The sequence below is a fragment of the Delphinapterus leucas genome, chromosome 9 (genome assembly GCF_059928025.1).
Source record: "Delphinapterus leucas isolate spDelLeu-1000000601 "Yukka" chromosome 9, BTC_Dleu_Yukka2, whole genome shotgun sequence".
Lineage (NCBI taxonomy): Eukaryota > Metazoa > Chordata > Mammalia > Artiodactyla > Monodontidae > Delphinapterus > Delphinapterus leucas.
Genome location: NC_143137.1, coordinates 78,125,312 through 78,142,423, shown reverse-complemented (window position 1 = coordinate 78,142,423; position 17,112 = coordinate 78,125,312). Strand labels below are relative to the sequence as shown.

General features: G+C 35.4%; 1 protein-coding gene across 1 annotated transcript in view; it reads right to left on the bottom strand.

Annotated features, from left to right (window-relative positions):
• Window positions 1-309: 309 nt before the first annotated feature.
• SEMA3D (semaphorin 3D) overlaps window positions 310-17,112 on the bottom strand; it is a 139,064-nt gene continuing 122,261 nt past the window's right edge. Inside the window, exons 16-17 of the mRNA XM_022562636.2 lie at window positions 11,249-11,388; window positions 310-4,471 (exon numbers count right to left, since the gene is read on the bottom strand). Coding sequence (XP_022418344.2) covers window positions 4,046-4,471; window positions 11,249-11,388 — 566 coding nt within the window. The 3' untranslated portion in view covers window positions 310-4,045. The remainder of the gene's footprint in view (window positions 4,472-11,248; window positions 11,389-17,112) is intronic.

Here is a 17,112-nt window from a genome sequence, read left to right as displayed (position 1 = left end):
GGAGAGGCCGCAACAGTGAGAAGCCCGCGTACCGTAAAAAAAAAAAAAAAAAAAAAAAAAAAAAATCTGGTTACCATGTTTAGGGTTTGAAAACAAAATTGCACACAAACCAACATTCTGTTAATAACCATAGAACACTAATGTTTGTATTTTATTAGAATACAACCAAAATATACACTTAACAACTTTCCATTATTTTAGATTACAAGACTACATTTCTTTTAAAATAGCAAAACTACAAATTCAAAATAGATTGCTAACCACTTACAATTATTAAGAATTAAATTACACAATTAAGTGACAGATTTTTGCCCTTCACCCCCAAATCACCTATATCAAACTTACCATAAATACTTTATAGGACAAAATATTTAAATGAGAGGTATAAGTCATGTGCATGTTCCTGTCTTTGCACTGTCAATGTGTACAATGTTGGAATTTTAGATCTCATTTTTTAATCTCACATGCAAATTAAATTATTTAAATACTGTGGTCATTTACTGTGAGAAAAAAATATTTCTTTCTATAAAAACATTTCAAATATCTCTTTTTACTAAACTATCCATTCCCAGTAAGGCTAATGAGTTCCAACATGTTGTCCAAGACAAATTCTAAAGGGAGGCTATTTCCGTTTTGATTTCTACTTTCATTTATGATATATATGAAATATCATATTTAAATTTAAAGTATCAGTGTTTAATTAATGCTCTGGTCCAATTTAGTATTTTGTAGACATCTGGATGCTACCAAACCGTCCTTGAAAATTTAATTTTCAATGTAATGTGGAAAAACAGGCACCGACAACTGTAAACTTATTTTTTAGTTGAGTCTACACAATTCAGAAACAAAAATTAATAGCATGTAAAGAACCGAAACATAGACCAAAGGAAAAATTCAAGAGTAAGACCATTTTGCACGCAGCATGTTGTAAATAAGCATTATTTAATCAGCGGATGGATGAGGTATGGTGTGAATTATAATTTTTTCACTACTGTTGTGGCTTTTGCAAATTTCTAAATTGCTCTGTGACCGTTTTCCATTTCTTAAATAATTTGGTTGGTTTTCAAAAATGTTTATTCAATAATGTGAATGTAGTGTTTTGAGCTCTTTGGGGAAGAAACAGTTTATATATAAATTAATTATTTAGACTATCCCTTTCTAAACAAACTCTTAACATTCCCAATAAACTGAATGTAAATGAATGCAGACAGTCAGGATTCCATTTAGCAGCAGAAATAGCTGGTGTGAAATGCAGATGAGAATATGCAAGTCAGAGCCATACGTATTCAAAACAGGGGAAAAAATATAAACCCAAGAATAAACATAGACATTTTAAGACCTCTCCATAAAGAGCTGATTGCTTAGCAAAAGTATTTGAAACTATTAACTATAATTTCATTTTTCATTATTTCAGAGAAAATTTGGTAAAAACTTTCAGTGGTGAGGAAGTATATATATTGTATCTCATCTCTAGATTTAATATATTCACACTGTTCTTCTAAGTGTTCGAGGCAATTAAAAGATTAAAAAATTAAACATAGTAGCTTAGATGTCTTCTGTCTTTATAAATACACATAAATCCTTGCCCATATGGTTTATTTATTATATGACTTTTTATTTTACTAACAATATTTCAAATATATTTTAATTATCATAAATTAATAGCTTTAGATCCAAAGCAGCCAGAATATTAGCTGTAAATTAAAATGTCCCCCCCAATTTTTTCTGAATAACTAAGATTAGAAAGAATTAATTAAAAAATGGCTTGGACATTCATATTTTGATGAAAACCAAATTTATTTTCACAAGTCAATCCTAACATTTGAGCTTCATGAAATTTTCCCAAAGCCATCCATAATTTGATCACTACTGTCTGATATACAAATATTTGGAAATCTTTTAAAAAACATGCTCCTACTTAGAGCTTTGAGCTTACTATGAGTTCCTGGAACATTTTGAGCCTGCAAATCAAGTTACAAACACTCTTGTTAGCAGTCTGATCTTGCTACAACTATTCTTATGAATTACTTTTTAATAGAGTGATTTGTTCTGGTTCACTTAAAAAAAAAAAACTATCTTCCTTAAGTTTTCCTTACAGTAAAACATCGACACATATTTATGAGTATCGTATCAAAAGGTGACTTAACCTCATAGATCAGTGTGACTACTTTGAGTAGGTAAACAATGCAAACACCATGAATGCAAGATAGAACGTTTTGAGCGTAAAGCCAGTCACAGACATGATACTGAACTCTAATAAGTTGCCCTATAATCACAGGGTTCTCACAGGCTTTTCTTTTCAAGACACGTAGAATGCATGAGAAACGAGCTATGCCTGCTATTTAGTTTTCTGAAAAGCTGCCTTCCATGTGAGGAAGTGACTAATTTTTCATTTCACACCAAAAACGGCATGAAAAGGCAAAACAGAAGAAGGCTAAGGGTTTTGTGTTATACGAAGGAAAGGTGAGTCCTTCTTAAACAGGCAGGAAACATACCATACATATTCAGAGGAAAGGACACATTGGAAGCATTTGCAAGTGCTAACAAAATGTGAAAAAATGTTTATGTTAATGTTGTGAGTTTGTTTTCTTTACATGCAGTAGGCTTACTTATTATTAAATTACTAAAACAATGCTACTTGAATTACAGCATATAATCTCAGAAATGCAAAAAGATTGTGTGAAGAAAAGATGTCAAAGAGTTAATTTAACCCTTTCCGTTGTCAAAATTTTTGCATTTGTTCTGTTATTCAACAAATATATAGTATTACCACTCCCCACCACTGTTGTCTACCTAATTCTATCTCTCTATATATGTATATATTGTTTTTTCCTATTCACTCAAATAAAATCTAATAATCCAATATTTGGGAGAGCATAAGGCAGTAAATAGAAATAATTTATAGAGCATGATGCATTTTTAGAAAAAAGAGAAGTACATACTGAAATCCCATTGGTTGTAAATAAATTTGTATTCATTTTTCCCATGATCCTTTAGAAAATTTACTTTTCCTCAGACTTTTGCTAGCAGTTTGTTATAATCTAGAGGGTTTTTTTTAACAGATGGATTACAAATTGGCAGCTACTTATATTCCAGTGAGTAAAGCTACAGTACATTTCACGCACTGTATTTGTGATTGTTCTTCCTTTTTATGGGGATGTGAGTTTTCCCCAAAGCCAGAATTTATGGCTGTCTTTCTTTCTTTCTCTTAACAAATCCCAGCTGCGTGCTTTCCCATTAGGATGCAGTATACATCATGATGTTTCCCTTATTTTATTAAAATGCTTTCCCATATCCTATTAAAATATTAAGCATTCTGTCCCTGTAAAGCTCAGCATATATTCTAAAGACACATAACTGAGCACCAACTTCTCTCTGTGAACCTGTTATCCTGACAAGTCATAAGGAATCCTGGGAGGAACATTTATGCCCTTCAGTAAATCAATGCTCCAGGACACTAAATGTAACCCCTGGAGTCTGAAAGGAGTAATGCACCTCTCCAAATTCCCAAACCATGCACCAAGAGTGAATGGCTCACTGGGAAAGTTCCTGTTGATAATGTGAGCTGTATCTTATGTCTTCCCTCCAATCCTACCACCAGGTAGCCAGTTCTAGAGTGGAATGATGTATCTGTTCATAAGAACATATAGCACAATTGCATGGTCAACTCCGTGCTTAAAGGCCATGCAAGGGAAATAAAGCACCTTATTACAATGTCAAATTTGACACTTTCTTAGCTCAGTTATTTATGTAACATAATAAATTCAAAAACTCAGAGTGTAAAACATTTACAAATGTAAAGCCCCTCTTTTGAGATAATTCTGATACTTTGCAGGTATAAGTTTAGTTCTTGGAAAATTGGTTCAGATGAATGGTTTGCCCTTGCTAATGCCATATCCACCAGATACAGTCTTATTCAGATTACTGTTCTTGTGCTTTAGCAAAACTCCATGGAAAGCTCTTATGAGTTAATATAAGGATGAATAAAACAGAAGACAGTATTTTTGCAGGTGAAGGATTCTTTTTCTTTAAATTAAATAGAAAACTATGTAGCCACAGCTCTAGGAAGCTCTTCTAGGTCTCTGTGATGTCTTCGATTTCGTTTCTTCTTCATTTCCTGCATGTGCTTCCACTTTGGGCCGCCCTTGTTTCGCTGTCTCCGCTTCTCCCTGTGCCACATCTGTTCGCAGTACTGGTCGAGGCTGAAGTTTGGGCTGCTAAGGATTTGGATATAGTCTTTGTATCTCAACCGTGACTCAGCCAACAGATCCTTGACCCGCCCCTCCTCGTGCTCTGCCCTCTGGGTATTTTCCATCTGTTCATTCTCAATGACATTCAAAGTCAGCTTCACTATGGTGTGGATAAAAGTGTGCTCCTGTGCTTTGCAGTAATACATCCCAGAGTCCTTCTTCTGCAGACTTCGAATCAGTAGCCCGTATTCTGTTTTGATGATCCTTTCATCGGGTTTCAACTGCAGAATTGGAAAAATGTAGGCAATAAATGAGAAACAGAGAGGGCTATGAACAAAAGCAAAGAGGCTACATAGTTTTACTTAGATGAACCTAAAAGATACAATCCCTGTCTCTCTGTCATTAAGCATAGTATTGTCAGCCATAGTCGAAGAGAGTGACTAAACTCTCTTTCAACTAAAGTAACAGCCCCCAAAGATGTATGGGTGTGTCTTATTACATCTAACTGAGCCTTTGGAATATAGTTAGTTTTTCTTCCAGTCTCCAGATAGGAATAAAAAGCTGTGAAAGTTAATGAAGTAAACCTGGAAACTATCAACTGACCATCTTTACAAAGATTTCAGATACTAATTGGAGTACTAAGAACACCAATTTGTTTCTGAATTTCAGAGCTAGAATGTGACTCTTGACAGTCATTGTGTAGAAAAAGAGCTTTAGTGCACACTACTACCTGTAACGTAGAAGAGAGCAGTCATTCCAAAAGGAATTTAATGTTGGCTAGATATTGCCAAATAAATGATCTGAGCCGCTTATGGAAACTGTAAGTGGTGACTTGTTAAAAGTCAAGTGGAAAGGCATGGAGGATACAGCCTTTTGGATGTCAGGGCTGTACTGAATAGGACCATATAGTCAGAAGTTTAGCAACATTTAAAGCTGAATTTCTCTTTTTACTATGGATTGAATTTTGATACTTTATGTCTGTATGATACTTTAGACTATGTCATTTGTGGAAATATTTGCCATACCTCAGTATACTATAACATGGTAATGTGATTTCAAGTGTGAGAAAGCTCAATGAACAAAAAGAACCTCCACTGAAATGTGACGCTCTCTGCCCTTTGAAGCAGTAGTACTGAAAGACAATTCAAACATTTAAGCTTGCCTGGCCTCCAATCTGGTGTGAATAGAGAACCTATCTTCAATAAACTACAGGCATGTTTACCGACACAAGAGCCCTGCTTAATGTGGAGTATTGTTGAGCGGCTCGGCATTAAGTAGAATAACAACAAAGAAGTCTGGAAGATTTCCCAGTTTACACATCTGCCCCTGTATTGTAGACTTAGAGTTGATGGAAATCAAGGAGGCATAAAGACGGCTAAATTAAATTTATTCACAGTGGGTGGACTATACTTTGCATCTTTATGTGAAAAATATGTAGGAAAAATCCCTCCAGTTCTGGAAATATGAGAAAAGGCAAAGAAACATCTCTGGCTACCAGCCCAGTTAACTAACAAGTATATGGCCAACCACCTTCTATGCCAGAGAAGTGCAGCTGGCGGGGTACCACACAAGGCCAAAGGCAGGTCACAGCTCAGATCCCTGGTTAATGAGGCTGAATGGTCTCCAGCCCTGCCCTTGCGCTACAACGAATCCACACCGTCAGGGGTTTGTTTGTTTCCCTTACTTTGCCCATTTGGTGAATTGGTGTGTAGTAGATTTTTTTTTTTTTCCTAATGGATTTATCTAAAGGCCCACATGTTTTTAAATGCTACTGTAATACAAACTAATGTTGAAGTAACTTACATTCTCAGAAACTATAGGGATCTGCTGCCAAAAATAAAAGGGAATTTGAATTGGTAGAGCTCTAAAGGATCAGTCTTAAACAATAATATCAATCTCAAATGTAACACATACTACATATCTTCCTTTAAATAATTTTATTGTAGGAATTATTGTTTTTTCATTTAAACATATCTTAGAACATGAAATTGAAACTCTGACTCCACAGCCCACGTTCTGGTCCCTATCTGCTCTGCTTCCTATGACTACTCATTTATCTTCCCCAATTGGTGTCCCATTTATCAAGTTGGTGACACAGCGTACGGTGTATTTGGGGTGTTAAAAGTAAAGCTCTCTGAAGGTTGAGTGTGAAGTATTATTAGCAGCATCGTAGACTGCTGCCATATTGCTGGAGAGGTGATGTTCTGAAGCCTTTACTTCAGTAATTCTTTAACGGAAAATGGCCTGTGGTTACCAGCATGATGACCAAAGTGCGTGACTTCCGTTCCGTTTCATCTCTGGGTGTTCTTTCCTAGCTGGTATTCTTGCTAATGTTTAAACTGCGTTTAATGTGGCTTTTAGAGACTGTCACAGCTCTGAGTCACTAGTTTTTATTGTCCTTTTTAAGCTTCTGACAGGAAGGAATGATGACTTTGTGACTTCACACATACTATGCAACACTTCATCATTATTTTTGCTATTCTCTTTTTGTGTCCCATTTATGTTATTTTACTCTGAAGTCTGGCCCCCTTCCCTCCTTTCCAGTCTACTTCTGTCCCTAACAGGACTCAGGGTTTCATAAACACCTGACATTTCATTACTCCATCGTGGTCCTTCACCTTTCCTTTCTTTGATGGAATGCTTACTTCTTCTTTTGATTTTTGACCTACAGATAAAAAGTTTGCTTTAATGAATTTCTTTTTGGATTTATTAGATCAAAAAGTCTATTCGATCATTTAAGTGATTTTTTTCTCTTCCTAAAATTTCAAAACTATGCCTTTCATGAAATGGCATCTCTAATAAAACACATTTTGAATTGATGTATTTTCATAGGATTTTTGCAGTCTAGAGATAGAAATCTGTGACCCAGAAATTAAGTGGTTGATTAACATTTGCCTGCTTTACATTCCCATTCTCTGTAGTGCTTTCATTCCATGCTGGAATAGGATGCATTATGCAGACTGCATCTCGACAGTGAAATGTCAGCACAGTCAATTTAGAAAATTCAGCTCCTCTACAAAGAGATAATGTAATCTCTGACCAGTGATTTAAACTCATGGAATTTTCTTCACTCTAGAAGTGATAAGTAAAAACTGCTCAGCCTTACATATCAAAACCATGCTTGAACCGGGGTCAACTATCCATTTGCTTAATGTGAGCAAGGATAATAAATTTGGCATTATTCAATGTAGATCTTCAGTGAAGGGCAATTCATTTGAAGTGAAAAGAGAAACATGGTAAGGGACAAAGGACAGTTAGGTCCTAAACAGCAGGTAAAGGTCAGTGACTTCCTTCTCTGATAATAGCAGCCTAATGGTAATTCCTTTGCATATAATTCACCTGTCAGGTCTTTCATAGCGAAAGCACTGCACATGTCTTGGAAGTGACTAGGGATTCAAGAATATCTCCCTTCTTCAACAAACATAGGAGATGACTTATTTAAAAATAGTGCCGAGGCAACTGGCTCATTATTTAAAGAAAAAAAAATCGAATGAATACATAACTCACTCCTAGATTAACTAATATCTTTAATTAAATGTAAATATAAAATGTAAACTGTAATTGTAAAAATAAAATCATAAAATGACTAGAAAATATATATTTGCTGTTTCATTGGGGAAGGAAATTCTAAGCACAAGTGAGAAATATAGATATAAATCAATAGATTTGTCTATATAAAACATAAAACTTGTGTGTGTTAGGGACACACAAAAATTTTTACAGATAGAAAACAATAAAAAGTTACATATAATATGCATAACATTAAAATGATAATATCTATAATATAAAGGGGTTTGTTAAAATAATTTTTAAATGAATATATCAACATAAACCAAGCAAATGATACGTAAATTTACCAATATGGTGATTTTGATGAGAAATTAGCAATATGCACTTGTTTATCCAAAGCTGTAAGATAATTAAAGTCTTTAACTCACTTATTTTACATTTAAGAATTTGTCCTAAGAAAATAGACAAGTAGAGAAAGATTTAGCTAAAGGAAAGTTGATTGCTTTTTTAAGAGGTTACGTGAACTTAATAAAACATGGAACATCTGTGGATGACTGTGTCATCAGGATGGCAGGGATGTGGGACAGGAAACATGGTATTAAAATTGAATGGCAGGGGAAAATGCTTATAGTGTAGTGGTAAGTAGGAAAAAAAAAAAGGTGGAATAGACATCAGAATAGTATTTGTGCTTATCTACACTTAGTGGTCTCATAGTTGTTTATTTTCAAAACCATTTATATTGCTTTTCTAATAAAAGCAACAAAAACAAAATGAAGACCTACAGATAGAAAAATACAAATATTTGAAGATGTTTTTAAAATGTTTCAAAAATCCACAGAAAAATTACTATCACAAATGGTATAAGGTACTGCCTCTTTTATTTATTCAGATCTCAGAAGTTCAACAGAAGCTTGGGGAGCGATTAACTTGCTAGTTACAGCACAAACATCATCAATTTCAAGAACAGCTTTATAAGAAAGTCAGTGAATAACTGACTCATGACCTCCCCAACAGCACCCAACTGTGAAACAACTCAGTAAGGAAATGTTCTCCTCCTGGCAGAGAATAACCTGGTGACAGCCTCTGTGCCACAGGAGATCCTGGGCCTTCCCTCAGGCTTTTTTTTTTTTTTTTTTTTTTTTTCTTTTTTTGAGTGGCGGAAAGATTTCAAACTGTGACCTTCTTGGTAAAGAGCAGAGGGTATCCTGCTGGGAAAAATGCTTCAAATCTAGTCTGGATTTTGCCCCTTTCCTCAGTTCAGGAAGCAGTACTGCATATTCCTGGACAATGTATAACTATTTACAAAGGTAGATGAAAATACCAGTTGAAACATTATAGCTAAAATATTTTAAAGTATAAATCAATAAATACACTATTTCTGCTCCATTGAAATTTATGGAGCATGCTACCACCATGACTGTCTGATATACTTAAAACATACATTAAAGTAATGTATAGCATTTTCAGGAAACATGAAAGATGTGAGTGCAAACATGCATAGGCAAACGTACATCTCTATAACTGGGAGAGTACCCCAAGCAGAGTTCCACATTTTTTAAAAGTCAGATTAAATTTGTCATGGAGAAAAAAAAAAATCATTAAAAAATTATATTTAAATGAAATTATCAAACTTTATTAACTATAAAATTAAAAATAGTCACTTGGGATATTCAAAAGTAAAATACTGCAATATATCGAAAAGAAAATATGCATGTTACAAAAATTCAGATAATGTCCTTGCAATATATTTCATGGATAAATAATAAATGCTTTATATCTTGAAATTAAATCACCTCTATGTCAGGTAAAACTTCAATATGTATTGGTAAACAGTGAGACTCTTAAAATAAATATTTAGTATAAATATGGATATGCCATATTCTTAGAACTTATGGATGTTAGGAACAATGAAGAATCAAGTTTTACCAGAGAAATCTGAAATAAAGAAGGAAGTTATTCCCTTAGTATTAAGTATGTGAAGGGTCAGTATTTTGATAGAGAAATTATTCTCAGACGAAGAGAATGATAATTTCTTAATGTAACAGTGGAACATATCTTTACATTAATCACTTATGATAAAATTTGGTTCTTTGACTCCAAGGTTTCTCAACCTTAGCACAACTGACATTTGGGTGAGATGGATGGTTATCTATTGTGAGGTATTGTGCATTGCAGGATGGTAGCATCATCCTTGACCTCGACCCACTAGATGCCAGTAGCATCCTCCATCCACCCAGTCGTGACAACCAAAAATGTCTCCAGGTATTGCTAAATGTGAATACCTTGGGAGCAAAACTACCTGAGGTTGAGAACCACTATTACACAGTAATGTTTGACCGATTACATATACTATTTAAGTGTTTGTAGACTTCACAAGGAGGCTGATATTTTAGAGGACATCTGGTCCACCTGCTTATATGGCAGAGAAACTGAGTGCTAGAGAAGTCACCACCTGCTTACGAACCCTCAGCAGTCAGGGTGAACACATCATCAGTGCTCTTTCGTATTTCACACGTCCTCCCAGTAGAGAGTGCCTGCAATTTTATATGCATACTTTACACTTGTGAGTAATCCTCTGCTTTGAAATACACATTCTTGTATATGTTTTCTCATTTAATTTTGACAGTAACTTTTGCATTGATTTTATTTACCTTAGAAAATTCCAGCCCACAGTCCTCAGTAATATTACCAAAGAATCATTACTCAACGCATCTAATTCTGAGCCTGTGTTCACTCCATTACCATTACAGTGTCCTTAGTTTAATATTGGGGCTTTTAGAAATCTAGATTGAGTATCACTGGTTTCTCATAGGCATTAGAATAGAAATATAAAAATTCTGTCATTTAACCTTTGTTACATGACATTTGAATAATACAGGATTTCTCAGACTACCCAAACTCATCTCATTAAATTCAGTAACATATATAACCTACATATCTCACAAAATCTTTGTAATATGTTTTAATCACATGTATGTGTCAGAAAAAAACAAACAGAAAAAAGTCAAAAGATGAGTAGAGCATCCATATTACTTTTCCCTCTGTTGATTTAATTTTAATACACTAGAGTGGAGAGGTACAGATGTCCAGATACTTATCCAACTTGCTCCTATGATATGATAAGATAGATATTTCCATTTCTGTACAAACTTGACATGTTTTATGATCTAAACTGAACACAATGAGAGAGAGAATTTAGTCATTGTGCTTTTGTGGGGGGAAAGTCTTGTTCTTGATCAGGGAATTATTCTAAAATATACACCATCAATGAAAAATAAAAAGTAGAAGAAGAATCCTGTATTTTTTTAATTCAATTTGCTTTAAAATGTATTTATTAACACATTTGCATTAAATTGGCCTATTCATATCTCAAAGGCATTGTTACCTTGGGTGCTAGAGAGTATAAAATTTTATTTTCCTTGTTATCATGTAGTGATAAGAGCTCCACTTGGCACTAAAAGTTGAACATCTCCTCTCACAACCTAAACTTGATTTAAGTTTTACACTGTTTCCCTCAAGGTGAGCATTCTTTGATGACTATAACTTACCTCCTCTCGATATTCATCTCCTGACCGCTGGATATACCACTTAATAGATGCTTGTTGGGATTTAGGTATACATTCCAGAAAGGTTGAATTAAATTCAATGCCAAAAATCACCTTTTCATCAGCAGCTTCATGACTAATGCCTGGAAAGCAAACATGGAATAGGAGATTAACCTTGACACGATTTTAAAAGCAATGGGAAAATAGACTGATTTAGAACAGATGCCATGGAGGAAAGATTCATACACATTATTAAAGAGAAAGGAAATTCATGTTATAATGTTGTAACCTGAGAGTAGAATACTATCTAATAGATTGATTTTTAAAACTCTATCCCCTCACTGCAATTTTTACTCTTTCATCAATATATTAACTTTTTGCAATTTCTTTTTTTAAATAAGAATTCACAAGATCTAACTTTAAACACTGAGCCTCTCTGAGCTGAACTGAATAAACTTCAACATCTTTTAACGCTTTAATGCCTTTTAATTTATATAAAATATAACTAATTCTGCAGATATTTCTGAAGAGCAATTTATCTCACCTCTAAAGAGAAATTCTATTATGATTTGGTCCACAGAGCTGACCGTATAACATATAACCATATGTTATGACCATATGACATTTTGATCTCAGAAAAGTCAGTGCAGTGCTCTATACTTAATGAAACTCTATGATGATGCTAATAAGTTAGATGCTCTAATACTCAGAATCAGGACCTTCTCTGTATTATCTACCAAAAAATGTTCTCTTTTATTCAAAGAGGGATACTATAGCCCAACGTGCATTTGCTATAAGATAGCTAATGGGAGGCTAAAGGATCAGTGTCTCAGACACCTTATTCTCGTAAATCAACTGCACCATCTGAAATACATTCCTTCCAGAGTAGCCAAAGGCTGTGTCCCATGTGTGATCTAAGATCTGCAGCTCAGATTTGATCAAATAAAAAATGACAGCTTCTCAGCCTGGCCCAAACATGCACTGTTTCATCGTATATTCACATGTCTCAATTCTGCAGATGGGCCTACTTAGCATTTTAGGCATAAACCAGAGGAAGGCTTAAGGGGCCTAAGTGAATCCTAAACCTAAGCATGCAGAATTATCAGCAAATGGCATGAATGCACATGCATCCAACAGTTAGGCTTCTTTTCAAGAAACTTCTTTTGAACTTATTTGTGTCTTACCAGCAGTGATTAAGTCAAACATGCTGACCCCATTATGAATTAACCTTACCTAACCTTCAAAATGTGCGGATTCCACTTGAAATCTGTAATCTATCCACTCTCTTCTGGCAATTTAACAGATTATAGCCACGATTTTCACAGCTAATAACTTCCTAATGCACAGGAAGATCACCAGTGCCGATCACGGAAGAGAAAGACACGCATCACTTCATAGTAACAGATACCATTTTCCTGAGCAAAGGGAGTTCATGAACAAAGCAGGGAGGATGCAGGCTGATTGTTTAGGTGATGGGGCAAGGAGAAACTCAATTAGACGGATTCAACCAAAGAATTGGTCAATTCAGTGAAAGGTAAATTAGTGAAATCAACTGGAAAAGTGAAATAGTGAGCTGATTATAAGAAATCCATTTTCAAATCAGTAGAAACAGTGACCCTTTGAAACAAAGTTCATCCCTGCATCAGTTTGACTGGAAATTAATTTATTGTTTCTTCCGATAATGTTTGTTTTATCTCTGAGTTTAAAATTTTCTATTTTTAAACCTATATGTATGTATGTATACATATACACATACACATATATACATACACACTATATATAATGTCTGTTACTATCCATTTTTAAAAGTGCAAAAGTTGTATACAATAATGTTTTTAAATAGCAGAATATCTTCTCATTAAGTATAAAATAATTTTAAAGATAATAATCTTCCAGATTGCAGGCAAAAATTTTTTTTCATAGAGAAATATCTGGAATATTTCTTTAGAATACACATGTGACATTTCACTGAAGTCACTGCAGCAAGATTATATGTGTTTAACATGGTTAAACACAGTTCATCCACATGAATTACTGATTTTATATCATTAATAATCATGCAGTATCACAGTATATAACAATTAATGAACAAAGGAAGGAAGGAAGAAACAAAACAGCTATTTGCCAGTTATTCAAGACTTGACCGACTCAGTGCAACACATATTTATGGTGGGTTATAAGCAAGTCATCTCCTTTCTTCTTTACCAGAAACAAGTGTTCAAATGTGACCCTTTCTCTCCCCTAAGATCGAAAACGCTTAGTTTGTAAATGCCCTCATAATCTCTACTTTAATTCTCACAATTGATTCTCTGTCTCTGGCTTCTATTCCTATCAGTCACCAAACAGGTATAAATTACTTTTATTTTTAAAAACAACTTTTCTTAGTAATATGAAATAGCTCCTTAGCACCTATAGAGTGAACTCCAGACAATAACAGAGGGATCATCACAAACTTAACAAAACCTATGTGAATTCTTTCTGATTTTAATAATTGTTACTTCATCTACTTAGTAAAATTTGATTGTTTCCTTAAGGCACAGCTCAAGTGCTCTCCATCTGGGTATCCTTCCTTTTACCTATGCATTATGCAAAGATTCTTTCATGCCTACCATACTGGCATTGCTTTCAGTGCAGGAAATATACTGATGACTATGACAGGCAAATTCACCACCTTTATATTCCAGTGACAGAGACAAAATAATCAAGTGAATGAATAAATAAAGAATATAGTATCTGGCTGTGTTACGCATTACAAGTAAAAATAAAGCAGATTAGGGAATAATTAGGGTTAGAAGGAGAGAAGGGTATTTCAGGTAGGTTAGTCAGGAAGGGTGTCTCTGAGAAATTAACATTTCAATCCCAGGATTAAATGATGTGAAGATGGAGCCACGTGCACACCTGAAGTGAAGAGTTCTTCAGGTATAGAGGAAACAAATGCAAACAGGGCTGAGGCAGGAACCAGACTGGTGCTTTTGAAAAAGAGAAAGCCTGTGAGCAAGCTGTGCCACAGTGATGCGAGGGTCAGACAAGGTGTTAGGAAGCAGATCAGGTAGAATCTCGCAGTCCATGGTAAAGGCTGTGGAGTGTTTCCTAATTGCTCTAAGATGCTAGTGAAAGATTCTGAGTAAGGGAGTGACAAGATCTGATTGATTAAAGTGTGGTTTTTTTTTGGCTGCGTTGGGTCTTCATTGCTGCGCGCAGGCTTTCTCTAGTTGTGGGGAGCAGGGGCTACTCTTAGCTGCGGTGCGAGGACTTCTCATTGCGGTGGCTTCTCTTGTTGCAGAGCACTGGCTCTAGGCACGCGGGCTTCAGTAGTTGTGGCACGCAGGCTCAAGAGCGCAGGCTCAGTAGTTGTGGTGCACGGGCTCAGTTGCTCCGTGGCATGTGGAATCTTCCTGGACCAGGGATCAAACCTGTGTCCCCTGCATTGGCAGGCAGGTTCTTAAGCACTGCGCCACCAGGGAAGCCCCGTGACTGAAGTTTAGAAAGAGGTTACTCTGGCTACTGAGTGGGATCTAGACTGAAGGGAGGCAAGCATGGAAGCAGGGAGACCAGTTTAGCAGCTACTGAAGAGTTCTGGTGGGTCTGGTTAGGATGGCATGTGGAGGTGATGAGAAGTGGCAGTTGTGACCACTGAGCCAAAGGTCTGTACTGAGATGCTGGTGATAAGATGTAAAAGAAAGAGAAGCATGAAAAGATGACTCCTAGCTGCTTTTTGACAAAGCAGTTGGGTGAGTGGTGGTGCTATTTATTAATATGGGGAAGTCTGCAGAACAAGTAAGTTTTAGAGAAAATGACAAGAATTCTTTCCCAGGTATAATTTGAGATTCTTATTAGGCATATGAGAGGGGTTCTTGAGCAGGCACAGAGCATACAAGTCTTGCACACAGGCGAGAGTTCAGAACTGGACAATCAACCTGGGAGTCAAATTGCCTCTGATAGAGAATACTATGAACAATTATATGCCAACAAACTGGACAACCCAGAAGAAATGGGCATGTTTCTAGAAACATACAGCCTACCAAAACTGAATCAAAAGGAAACAGGCAATTTGAACAGACTGATCACTACAAGTGAAATAGAATCTGAAATAATATAACTCCCTGCAAACAGAAGTCCAGAACCAGAAGGCTTCACTGGGGAATTCTACCAAACAATAAGAGAAGAAAGTATACCAATCCTTCTCAAACTCTTCCAAAAGATTGAGGAGGAGGGAACACTCCCACAAGTCATTCTATGAAGCCACCATTACCCTGACACCAAAACGAGACAACGACACTACCAAAAAAGAAAATTACAGGCCAGTATCTTTGATGAATATAGATGCAAAAATTCCCAACAAAATATTAGCAAAGCAAATCCAACAACACGTAAAAAAGATCATACACCATTACCAAATTGGATTCATCCCAGGGTCACAAGGATGGTTCAACATATGCAAATCAATGTGATACACCAAATCAACAAAAGAAAGACAAAAACCACATGATCAACAAAGCCACATCTCAAAAGATGCAGAAAAAGCATTTGATAAAATTCAACATCTATTCATGATAAAAACTCTTATCAAGGTGAGTTTACAGGGAACATACCTCAACATAACAAAAGCTATTTATGACAAACCAACAGCCAACATAATACTCAACAGTGAAAAGCTGAAAGCCTTCCTGCTGAAATCCAGACCAGACAAGGATGTCCACTCTCACCACTCCTGTTCAACATAGCACTGGAAGTCCTAGCCACAGCAAGCAGACAAGAAAAAGAAAGAAAAGTTATCCAAGTTGGAAGAGAAGAGGTAAAATTGTCATTGTATGCAGATGACATGATACTACATATAGAAAACCCTAAAGACTTCACACAAAAACTACGAGAATTGATAAACAAATTCAACCAGGTAGCAGTATACAAGATCAACATACAGAAATTGGTTGCATCAGAAAGAGAAAGTGAAGAAAAAAAAAAATCCCTTTTAAAATCTCATCAAAAAAAAATAAAATACTTAGGAATAAACCTGACCGAGGAGGTGAAAGACATATACACTGAGAACTATAAAACACTTATAAAGGAAACCGAAGACGATTTAAAGAAATGGAAAAACACTCCATGCTCTTGGATTGGAAGAATTAATATTGTTAAAATGGCCATATTACACAAAGCAATCTACAGATTTAATGAGATCCCTTTTAAATTACCCCTGACATTTTTCACAGAACTAGAACCAATAATCCTAATATTTATATGGAACCTTAAAAGACCCAGAATTGCCAAAGCAATCCTGAGGAAAAAGAACAAAGCAGGAGGCATAACCCTCCCCACCTTCAGACAATACTGCAAAGCTACAGTAATCAAAACAGCATAGTATTGTCATAAAAGCAGACATATGGATCAATGGAACAGAATAGAGAGCCTAGAAATAAACCCACACACGTATGGTCAATTAATCTTTTACAAAGGAGGCAAGAATATACACTGGAGAAAAGACAGTCTCTTCAGCAAGTGTTGTTGGGAATGTTGGACAGCCACTTGTAAAGCAAGTGAAGTTAGAACACACCCTCACACTATACACAAAAATAAGCTCAAAATGGCTTAAAGACTTAAGTATAAGACATGAAACCATAACACTCCTAGAAGAGAATGTAGGCAAAATATTTCTCTGATATAAATTGTACCAATGTTTTCTTAGGTCAGTCTACCAAGCCAATAGAAATAAAAGCAAAAATAAACAAATGGGACCTAATCAAACTTACAAACTTATAAACAAAACAAAAAAACAACCTACGGACTGGGAGAAGATATTTGTAAATGATGCGACCAACAAGGGCTTAATTTCCAAAATATACAAACAGCCCATACAACTCAATAACAAA